At 37.2% G+C, this 11147-nt stretch overlaps 1 protein-coding gene across 4 annotated transcripts; it reads left to right on the top strand.

Moving 5' to 3' along the window:
- Positions 1-68: 68 nt before the first annotated feature.
- On the top strand, positions 69-11110 carry LOC122412848 (DBIRD complex subunit ZNF326-like). 4 transcript variants are annotated; one of them, XM_043422777.1, is made up of 11 exons: positions 69-281; positions 1304-1537; positions 1786-1859; positions 1947-2024; positions 3979-4448; positions 5701-5857; positions 6061-6207; positions 6698-7177; positions 7775-7910; positions 8024-8321; positions 8432-11110. In XM_043422777.1, the coding sequence occupies exons 2-11, from the start codon at positions 1336-1338 to the stop codon at positions 9057-9059; spliced, it is 2670 nt and encodes an 889-aa protein (XP_043278712.1). In that variant the 5' UTR covers positions 69-281; positions 1304-1335; the 3' UTR covers positions 9060-11110. The 4 variants fall into 4 exon arrangements, with proteins under 4 accessions (XP_043278712.1, XP_043278710.1, XP_043278714.1 ...); XM_043422775.1 differs by having other exon boundaries at positions 3976-4448; XM_043422779.1 differs by having other exon boundaries at positions 71-281; positions 8447-11110.
- Positions 11111-11147: the final 37 nt, after the last annotated feature.

The following is an 11147-nucleotide window of genomic DNA, read 5'->3' as shown; positions in this document are numbered from 1 at the left end:
CGCAATTGCTTTTACGGAAGCGCTCGAACCGAAATCTGGTATTCTAGTGGAAAATCCGTTTCCGGTTTGAGCGTTCCGAAACTACGTGAGACGCCACGCACAATTGACGACATTTTTATTTTCTCTCCGGGAGGAGAGATTTCAGCCAGAGTTCCCTTGGCGTAGTACTGCGACACGAAACCGGCGGTGAATGCGCGGAGAAGCCTTTAACAAAGATCATTGAAAAAAAATAATTATTTTTTCGAGCCACGAAATCGGCGATTTCTCATCGCAACGCTTCGGTGAGTTCTCATCCAAGTATTATCAATTTCTAGAGTATCGAGTCTAATTTTTTGTCGCATTTCAACAATGCTCCAAGAATAAGACAAACTACGATCGGAGAAAATTCCTTGCCAAAAGACCTCGTTACATCCTCTTTTTGGCTTCCTATATTGATTTTTGCAATGGATGCTCAGAATAAGAAACTTCGCTGAAAAACACAAGTTTTTTACTTTTAATTATTTATCGTGAAAAGCCTATAAGTATTTCCTTTATACAGGATTTTTCGTTGTACAAAAAAGTAAATCGGAATTTATAATCACAATTAGAATCCTTTAATTCGTATGCTAGACTCCGCATCTGCTGAATGAATTTCTCGCGCAAACGCGTCAATTTTTCGTGTACCCTCCACCCTACGCCGATATAGGTATACATACGTACATTCACGATAATGCGGAACCCGGTCATTGACCGATCAGAAAAATGATAATTATTTTCATTTTATTTAGCAAACATCGAAGCTCACTGTGGAACTTTTTGCAAAATCTTTCGTAATCTTTCGCGTATACGCTAAATAATCATTGAAAAAAAGAATACTCGTATACATAATTGGAGAATGAAAAAAATGGTATTTATTTTCTATTTGGCCAGAAAAATCAATAACTCAAGTGAAATTGATAATAATTCGTAGAATTATACAATTTATATCTTCTCTAAATGCCAAATTGAAAAATAAAAACTTTCTTAAAACAAGAAATTTGAATTGCTCTTGTTGGCAAGAATCTTGTGGAGTTTTTTCCTCAAATACTATAAATATTCAGTGTTTTGTTTTTTATTTTAACAACCTTTGAGGTCGTTTGTGAGATTCGATATTGATATTAATCACATTAGTTGAAATGCAAAGTAGTTTTTACGTCATAAAAAGTGATATGGACTGCGTAATAAACTGATGGTACTTTTTTTAGTATGAGGAATTGGTATTCTCGTCTCATGTAAATTATTCAAGGTTGATCTATGCTAAACAAAAAATTGTTTCTCGTTACAGCTTATTAACATTCAATTCTAATTGACTTGAGTATGAGTTCTCGAGGCAGAGGATTCAGCTCGAGGGGCAATAGCTCGTACAGAGGAAATAGGGGAGGTGGGGGTGGTAGCGGCGATTGGGGAAGCGGCGGGAACAGCGGAGGCAGTATGAATCGAGGTGGATATTCTTCTTCCAGGGGCAGTCGTTTCAAGTATTCAACGACCAGTTATGATTCTCGCAACAAATATGGGTCTGGTAAGAACCTTCGATGCAAGTTCTTCATGAACTCAATTTTTTTTTTTCAAATTTTTCTTAGTCTTGCCTTTGATAGTCGACCGATCATAAGAATTACTTCTCGCTACTGAGACTAAGTTTTTTTGTTTGAGTCTGTGGTAGGAAAAATTTTCTAGAGTAGAGTTTCGTTAAAATTGGTTTGTGATCGAAACAGAATTTTTAATCTGTGGAAATAAAATGTGTCATTTTCATGTTACTTTGAACCACAGTCGGAAGCTCTGAGAAGTATTCAAGCAGAGGAGGTCGTGGCGGAGATCATTCCAATAGCTACAAGCGTCCACGTGTAAGCGAGCGATGAAAAATAAGAAACTCATGCAAACTGACAAATTTTCTGCAAGAATTATTTTGCATTCTTTGTGTTCTTCCATAGGACTCTTACTCGACACGAGAAGATCACAGATCGTCGAGCGAGTCAAATCGCAAAAGGATCCGAAGTGACTCTTACCAGGTATGTTTTTTCTCACTTAGCATCGTTTCCTCAAACGATATCCTCTCTAGAAACGAGAAAGTCGTTTGAACGAGTCACAAAAACGAACATGCACATTCTGATCTGTCGTGATACATTCTGCCAAAAAAATACACAAGGTTCTGTTCAATCACAAATTGACATATTTCTCACTCGTTTACGATACTATTTCTTCGATGTTGTAGATAAATTATGTTTTTTTTTCACTTATTTACTTTTGAGTCATTTTCTTTTAAGTCGGGGAAACATGACCGATTTGCAAAAGATTTTGTTGACTATTATTTTCCAAATATACAATGCAAATCCGCCTTATTTTTCAAATCACATAAATAATTTTTGAATTATACTGTTCAATAAGTTTATTCGTCTTGAGTTTTGAGAATGAAAAACATGCAATAATTTTGATTTTTACGAAGCGTTGGTATTTAATTTGGAATTCGATTGTTTCGTCGCAATGTTTCAAACTTTGTATAACATAGTTTCCATTCATTATTCTACTGCTCGAAATCGCGGATAATGATGACATTGAGAATCATTTGAAAAAATTGGTCACATTTCCTCGTTCTAGGATTGAGAATTCAAAATTTCATAATACGCAGGATACTGAAAATAAACTGAAGTTTACAGAAGAGAACAAAAGCACGAATCACGAGCGATATATTAACGCACAGCTAAAGTCACGTTTCATAATTCGAGTAATTATCCATTCCTTTTGTTTATTTAAATATCCTTTGAGTCTTGTAAAATCGTGAGAGTCACAAAACGCGATCGCAGTAATGATTTGTAGAACAAGCAAAAAATTCATAAGTTGTCATGCTTTCCCTTTCAAGCTACGAGCCGACGGCCTCTTGAGAATCGATTCTTTTTGCATTGGGACATGAACGTCAGAATGACGCAATAATGAATCTATAACAAAGTTAAAAAAAACCAAACAATAAAATATAAATTGATAAACAATGTCCGTACGCGAAAAGATCTTCGCAAAATTGAGAGGCGAAGGTCTAAGAGAACGATGCTTTATCGCGATGAACTGACCAATAACAGCTCTTTCTTATCGAGCATGACCTCGTAGGAATTCCGAAGCACAAGTATCGAAAAAAGCAATTAAACAGAAAACACCGTATGTCTCGTCTATAAATTATTCCTGTCGTAAACTGCGATATCGAAAAGCACACACACGAAAAAAAAACCCTTGATTCACGACGACCAATCTCGCTTTCTCAAACCCTTTTCTCGTTATGGTCTACCGACGCATGAGAAATCAAAGTATAAACAAAAAACAAACACTAGTTCGAAGTTCTGATAGAATATTTCGAGGCATTTTTAACGTTAGAAAGAAAATGGCAAGAGGAGGAGGCATATGTGTGATGTACGGAAGAATCTCTCTCTCTCTCGACCGAGCAAACGATTATTAAAGTAACGAGAGCAAAATATTCGGAAGAAATAGCTTGAAGCTCTCGTTGGCAAGTAGATGTATATTTTTGTGTGTTCCGATGCTTCGAGAGCCAAGAGCGCGATAGTGTGTAGCCGGTGGAGCTCGAAGATCCTGAGGAGCGCGTCTGAGAGTTTGAAAAACTTTCTAAACGAAGGTACGTCGCTAAAAAGAAAGTGAGGAGGACCAAGAGGCTCGAACGATAGAGATTGTGGACGGATGGAGAAAAAACAGTATGTAAGAGAGAGAGAGAGGGAGAGAGAGAGAGAAGGAGGAAGAGGAACATCAGATTAAAAAATCAAATAACTACGACAGAGTTCGAGAGAGCTAGACTTTATAGGAGCCGAGTAGCGGGAGTTACGACTGGAATGGATTTGAATAAAGACTCGAAGAGTGAGAATAAAGGGCAATTGAAAGAAAGGTGATGGGAGAGGGAGAGAAAGACTGGATAGTGGGAATGAGGGAGAGAAAAGCGAGGAAAAAAAGTTAAATTTGATTTAGCAGGGAGGAGGTAGCGGAGGCGGTGGTTCCCAGAGGTATTCATCGTCGTACGGTGGCTCTTCTACATCCGCTCAATATGACGACAATAAGAGATCATCGTCGTCGGCGGTATACGAAGACAAGAGGCAGAGCGACCGTGGCTCGTATCATCGAGGCGACGAGCGTCATTCGGCATCGAGGAATTACGCGCCTCCACCACCACCGCCGCCGCGTATAAGCGACATGGCGCCGCCATCAACGAGATACGGTACAACGAGCAGAGGTAGAATATCCCATGGTAACACGAGTTTTCGTGGTCGTATATCTTCTCGCGGTGGCCGCGGATTTCACCGTGTTGGAACACGGACATCGGATTCGTTGATGACCCGCAAGCGTACCCTGACCTCGCTCGACTATCGGCGCAAGATGCTTGGTTCGCGTTCGCGCGACTACATTCAACGGGTTCGCATGACCACGACAAAATTGCGCAGGAGGTAAATAATTAGAAAAACTTAAGAAGTAAAAAACAAGACCGCAAAACAAAAACAATAAAACGAACAAACATTTAAGAAAAATATATTTAAAAAATAAAAAATAAAAAAACATGCATAGAAAAAACGAGAAAGTACAGATCGTGATTGAGTAATAAGCAAGCAAAATGAGAATGAAAATGAAAAAAAAAAAAACAAAAGATTTTCGCGGTAAGAAAAACCAAGTTTGAAAAAACATTATAGAGAAACAAACGAAATAAGCAACTCCTAATAACCAGCTCGTCGATGACCCGAGTATCAAGACGCGCACCTGTATGCGTACTTTGAATAATCACAAACTAGACAAAAAAAAACTGACAAAAATGGAGTCTAATAGAAACAAAATGTTATATATATGCATGTATATCTCAATGTATATATGTATATATATAGAATAAGAGTGTATCCAAAATGAGAAAGAAGAGGAACGATTGAATCGGAAAACCTTTTCATAAAGAGCCACTGCCGAGAGGCAAAAGTTCTTGAAAAAGCAGGTTCCTTCATAAAAACAGAAATGAAAAACTCCACAATGAAAAGGATTCATACATTTTACTCGCTCCAATCATTAACGTATCCTCGTTATACGGTTGCGACATAAAAATATTCAACGGAATAATAGAGAAATACAAAACATGAAATAACATTAAAAAGCATCAAAGTATCCCTCTCAAACACGAGTATTTGTACTTTCCGAAGTCGTAACTTGTTATTGCGATTCTGCAATGAATATCATAGAGGATGTATTTCTGTAATTTATATATATATATAAAAAATATTAAGTATGTATATATTAATACATATATACATATACATATATATAAAGTGCACGTGTACGCGGGCGTGCGAAGCCACAAGAACACGTGTGATGCAGGAAAGAAAAATGTGAAAACGTTCACGAGTTAGAGAGAACTAAAGAAAAAGGTGACTCGTATTTTTAATTACGATAAACAGAAAATCTCGATGATATCGCGGATCTTTAAAGTGGTACAAATCGTTCGACAGAGAATTTGGCCTGACGATTGTACGATGAAAAGAAATGCTTAGAAACAAAAAAAAGATAACAAAGGTATATCCACGGTTGACGATGATGATGACTATGACGATGATACGATGATAATACAATAATGATGATAGTAAATGGAAAATGAGCCAAAAAAATACAAACACACCGAGCCAAAATAATGTATGTCAAAAACATGAATTGCTGTGCCGCTAGCGGTGCTACAACTAGGCTGACCAGAAGTAAAAAGGAACCCGGGACAGGATCCAGCGTTAAGGACAAGGATAGAGAGATGGCCAAGGCTATTAACGCCGAATTCTCCGACGATGATAAGGACGAAGACGTCGACAGCAATTGGGGAGAGGACGAAAAGGTAATTTTCAATGTTTCGAAGATTGTACAATTTAAAATGTAATTTTTGTTTTCAACAAGAGTCAAGAATTCTTTTTTTTTTTTTACGGAAATTCGACTGGAGACGAAAAATAACTTGTTGCTGACATTGAGCGATGCAATCGCTTCAACTTCTGACGATCGAACGGTATTTTATTAACTGTTCAATTATTCTTATTATTAAAGCCTCACGAGGATGACGATGAGGAAGTTAATACAGAGAAGAAAGTTAAAGAAGTGAAGAGGAAGAAGGAAAAACAAGAGAATATCAAGATGGAAGAAGAGGAAAAAGAAGAGGATGGAAAAGGAACCGAAGAGGATGACAAACAGGAGGTAAGTTTCTCAATATTATAAAACTTATGAATGGTTGAATCTGTTCAAAAGAATTGCAGTTTGAATACTGTTTCAAAAAAAATGACGAGTGAAGATTCCTATATCTATGTAATCGGATAGGAAAATTCATTTATTTTTCTGCCTATTTGAAACAGCCGAAAATTATTTTGAGTCAAATAGCGTTCCTTCCGATTTTTCTATATGTTTCGTAAATTCCAGGAATATTGTTAAACTTTTTTCAGGAATCAATGAATTTTCGGGAAACCTTCTAGATTATCCCCGGTTTGATAAATATCTTGGGGTGAAAAAAAATTTATAATTTTCAAAGACGAAATATTTGAAGAATGAAAATATATTTTTGATCATTTCAGATTGAAAAATGGGCAAAAAATGTGACAAAATTTTGAAAACAATTATTGTATGACAGGTCCCGATCAGTAATTCTCACGAATACGGGATTTTAATTGATGTAATAATTAAATTTGTAAAGGAGGACGATGACGAGGCTGAGGACGGTGAAAATTCAAAAGGAGAACGCGCTGCAGGATCTGGGGAATTGCCTAGTCGTCGTGACGGCAAACGCTTCATAAAGCTGAATTGTCCCCACTGCTCACATCGCAGTGTGACCTTCAAGGAATATTCACTGCATCTTTATTCGGGACGTCACAATTCAGCGATGAGACGAATCGCAGCTCGTCACAAGGCGACGTTAGCTCGTATGCGCGTCGTCCAAAGACAAGAGCAAAGACGTGTCGAAGTTCGTGATGCATCCCGCGGAACATTGCCCTCGATAACGATGTTTTGTCCCATCTGTAAATTGAATTATCGCTCGCTGAAAGCGATGCATCATTTGTCCGAATCGCATCGACAAATGAAACGTTTTTTAACACCGTTCTGCCGAGTTTGCCGCATACAATTTCGATCGCCAATGCTTTTCGAAAGTCACGTATGTTCTCTCGACCACATCAAGGTAAATTCGATGAAAACTTTGAGATTTTTTTGTTTTTTTTTTTTTTTTTTTTTGTAATTTCAGTGATTTTAACTGTTTTCAAAATTTTGCCAAATTTTTCGTTGCCTACTCTTCAATTAAGACCATTTACAAACATCACGTATTTTTCTAATATTCTAAATAATTATTTTGGAAAAAACCTCGTGAAAGGTTTTTAAGACAAGGAATGAATTTCGAATGAACTCGCGTCTTCATTGGTTATAATTCTTCAATACCGAACTATTCTTATATTTTCGAGAATTTGAGTTTAATCGTTTAAAAAATTTTGGAACCAATTTTTTTTTTTTTTTTTTTTTTTTTTTTTTTTTTGTAAAATCAAAAGGGCCGAAATATTGCGGAACATTCGTTGTAGGAAAAAGGTGGAAAAAATTTCCATTAGATCCTAAAGTGAATCTGGCTAATGACGTATTTTCCCAAAAATATTTTCGATAGCTCTACACGATTTAATGGAAAGATAGTATTTTTTCGGGACTATTTTGATTTTCAATGTGAGAAGATGATCTTTGATATCCGTGGTGAGGTGTTCTTAATATATTGACCGTTTCATCGGCAATTTAGCGCAAGAGCTTGGCAGACGAACGATTATCAACCCGCAATGGAGAAGCCGAAGGGGATTCAAGTGCCCCGGAAGAGGACGACAAAGAAGTAAATCTTGACAATTTCATGACGTTGGACTCTGTCGGTGATGTTGATGGTACGTAAAATACGAAACATTTTTTGCTGAGGCGTATTGAACTTCAAGGAATAATTTCGAATGTTTAAATCTAATGCATAATTTTGATCTGTCTCATTGTTCGGCCATTCTAGCTGAGGAGGAAGACGAAGCTGCGACCTCGACGACCCCCGGTGAGAAAAAAAAGAAGGAGAAGCCCGAGACTACCGAGTCGACGACGATGTCGACGACAACCATAACAACAACATCCACAAATAGCATGGCCGAGCTCGAAAAGAAACCGAAAAACAAACAAATGATCAAAGTTGGCTTGGAATACATAAAACGCGTTGAAGTACAATTTTGCGAATTGTGCAAAGTTTACTTGCCCCGAAACGAGAGCAGCGAGCGGGCTGTGGCATTGCATTGTTCAACGCGAAGTCATCTCAAACGGTAATTTTGCAAATTTTAAGATTACAAAAGAGACGATAATTGAGGAAATTTCACACGTATAGTTCTAGGAAAATAAGTGTTTCTGAGAGGATTCATGTATTTGACGGTAGATCGGAACTTTCCAGATATGTGAGGGACAACGATGACAAAGCCTTGCGTCGTCAGGCGGAGAGGATCCATTTGCAAACATCTACGACGACTTCGAGTACCGGAAGTACAACGGTCGTAACGGGAACGACTGCGACATTGAAAGCCGAAACGATTCAGAATGATGGAACGAGCGGGACGGGTGTGAGTACGAGCGGCTCGACTGCAGCGACGGTGAATGAGGTAAATAACGGAAATTCAACTCAAACAAATGAAGAAAAGGTGGTGGTTAAGGAAACGAGCGGAAACGCGACACAACAATCAGTCGATGGGACTAACAAGGTCAGCAAAGAGAACAACGTCGAGGAAGAAGACGAAGAGGATGAATTCAGGGGCGATTTGGGGGATAAGTTGTGGGACGATGTTGACAAAGATCTCGGTGATATTTTGCGCGAAGCCGAGCCCGGTACCAAATCGAGTGATGACGAGGATTCGCGCTACGATCGTTTCCGCAATTCTGAAAAAATATCACAACTCTCGAAGGAGAAAGATAGGCCCGAGGGTAAAGATGCTGAAGCTCAAGAAACTTCCATCAGTGTCAGTCCGCCAAAAAAAACTGAGGCTAAAGTCAAGGTAGAAGCCGAAAAATGAACAGGATAACGTTCGCTAGAACTAAAAAACAAGAAACGTTCTTCCTTGATAATTGAACGGAAAAAGATAATCAAGCAGCAGCAGCATTAAGATTGAACAAATTGTGTAGTGTCCAATTAACGTCCCTTCGTACATAAAGGCCTAAATTCTCGATGCAAAACGTTCATTGGACGTTCCTCCATTACGACTGTTATTCATTTTTATTTTGCGTCAGCTCTTTACGAAAGGGTCGATTTTTTTTAATGCACTGACAAACTGTAATTTCAATTTTGTTTCTTATTTTTTTCATTCAATTATGCTGTTTTTCTTACTTGGGGTTCTTGTCATCATTAACAATTTTTATAAGACGACAAAACTATTTGAAATTTTTTCCGATACTAGAAAATATTGAAACTGCAGTGTATCTGATTTCGGAGTTTGTTTCGTTCGATTATTACCAATTTTTCTTGCAAATGGCTCACACGTGTCAGCCAACAGTTGAGTTACAAAATCATTAATTCTTAAACGTTCGGATTCAGATTCTGATATTCAACTTTGTTAGTTGAAAGGAAAGCTATTGCTTCCCGCGTTATGATTTCGCTCGTTGCGTATGTTACAACACTAAATAATCCTCAAATGTGAAAAAAAGAAAACAAAAAAAGGGTTTTTGCTAAATTTCGAGCTGACGTTGCACCTAGACGAAAGATTTTCTCATGAACTCTGTACTTCTCCGTTGAATCCTGATATAAAATATCTAAATCTAAAGTAGATATGAACTAAAAAAAAGAAGCAAAACGTAAAATCGACACATCTAAATTGTTCGAGTGTATTCGTGTTCGGCCATATTCTCGCGACCAAAAAAAGGACACATGTGACGTAAAAATTATGACGTCCGTGTGATAGGAAGAAAAGGAAACTTTTTTCATGAACTATTCGTTGAAAATTCGCGAAGAATAATCGGTTAAATCGGAACGTGAATGATTTTCGAAATTATTCGAATCTTATTCATTTATAGCGATGGTAAGTTTTCTTCGTGCATTTAAACAAAAATACCTTCTTCATTTTTTTTGAGTGAATTTGAAAGAAAATATGAAACAACATATTTCAATTATTATTGGAATCATAGAATAATATAAAATGTACGAAATCGATCGATCCGATATAACATGTAAATAAAGTGTCGTTTTTTTTTCCTTTGAGTTCCTCGAACGAGGTTTAAAAAAAGAATTTCAAATGAAAGCTACTTATTAGCTTTTTTTTTAACTATAATTCATCAATTCAATTAACCGTTATCGCAATAAACAATTTAATAAAAACAAAAGTGATACACAGGGTATCCCACGACCAATAAAGTCAACGTTTAAAACCAATACAGATTCAGAATCTGATAATTTTGTATTGGTTTTCACTTAGGCTCTCCGAGAGTTGAAAAAAATGTGTCTTCTATCGCGCATACTGCAGAATCGAGTGGAAATAGAGTAAATAATCTTGATTCTATCGGGTATAACCACTGCTGTAGCTCTATTACGCGATAAAAGATGAGCTTCAACTTCAATAGATTGAGGGTATGCATCAGGAATTAGTCACGCGCCAGTCATTTCAAATTTTCAGACACGGTTTGACTGATTACAAGAAAGCTGTCAGGCCACGCAAGACGATGATGGAAATCGGCTGACAGCTTTTTTCTGATCGGTGAAACCCAGTCAAATATTTTCACTTTTGAAATTTGCAGCTACCCTTCTCTCTCTTGCTCATGCAGTGACGAGATGTCACTTAATTGGGTCGTGAGACACCTTCTGTATGTATATATGTATAAGACCATGCTGTACTTTATATTTTTTGCGAATGATATTTCACGTTTCGTAAAAGCACTTACGAACTTTTCACAAAAGTATCGACTTGCTGTTTAATGAAAAACGGAAGTGGTTCATTTTGCCCCAAGAGCTCATCGTGGACTCGAAAGTGTAGCGACGTTCCAATATATCAAGAAAACAGTTATTCATCGTCATTTAACATGTAACATGTATCGAATAAAGCTTGTAACGAATAAAATGTTTTTTTTCCACCCAAAATTCTGACCTTTATCATTATTACGATGTCATTGGTGAA

The sequence above is a fragment of the Venturia canescens genome, chromosome 6, assembly GCF_019457755.1.
Source record: "Venturia canescens isolate UGA chromosome 6, ASM1945775v1, whole genome shotgun sequence".
Classification (NCBI taxonomy): Eukaryota; Metazoa; Arthropoda; class Insecta; order Hymenoptera; family Ichneumonidae; genus Venturia; species Venturia canescens.
Note: the sequence above shows the minus strand (reverse complement) of the source record. Positions and strands in the feature narration are given on the sequence as shown.

Bases quoted from the DNA above. Each gene is read 5' to 3' on its own strand.
- LOC122412848 (XM_043422775.1), top strand. From the start codon at position 1,336: ATGAGTTCTCGAGGCAGAGGATTCAGCTCGAGGGGCAATAGCTCGTAC. The intron at 7,178-7,774 runs GTAAATTCGATG...TCGGCAATTTAG, and splicing joins GTTCTCTCGACCACATCAAG to CGCAAGAGCTTGGCAGACGA. The intron at 7,911-8,023 runs GTACGTAAAATA...CGGCCATTCTAG, and splicing joins CTCTGTCGGTGATGTTGATG to CTGAGGAGGAAGACGAAGCT.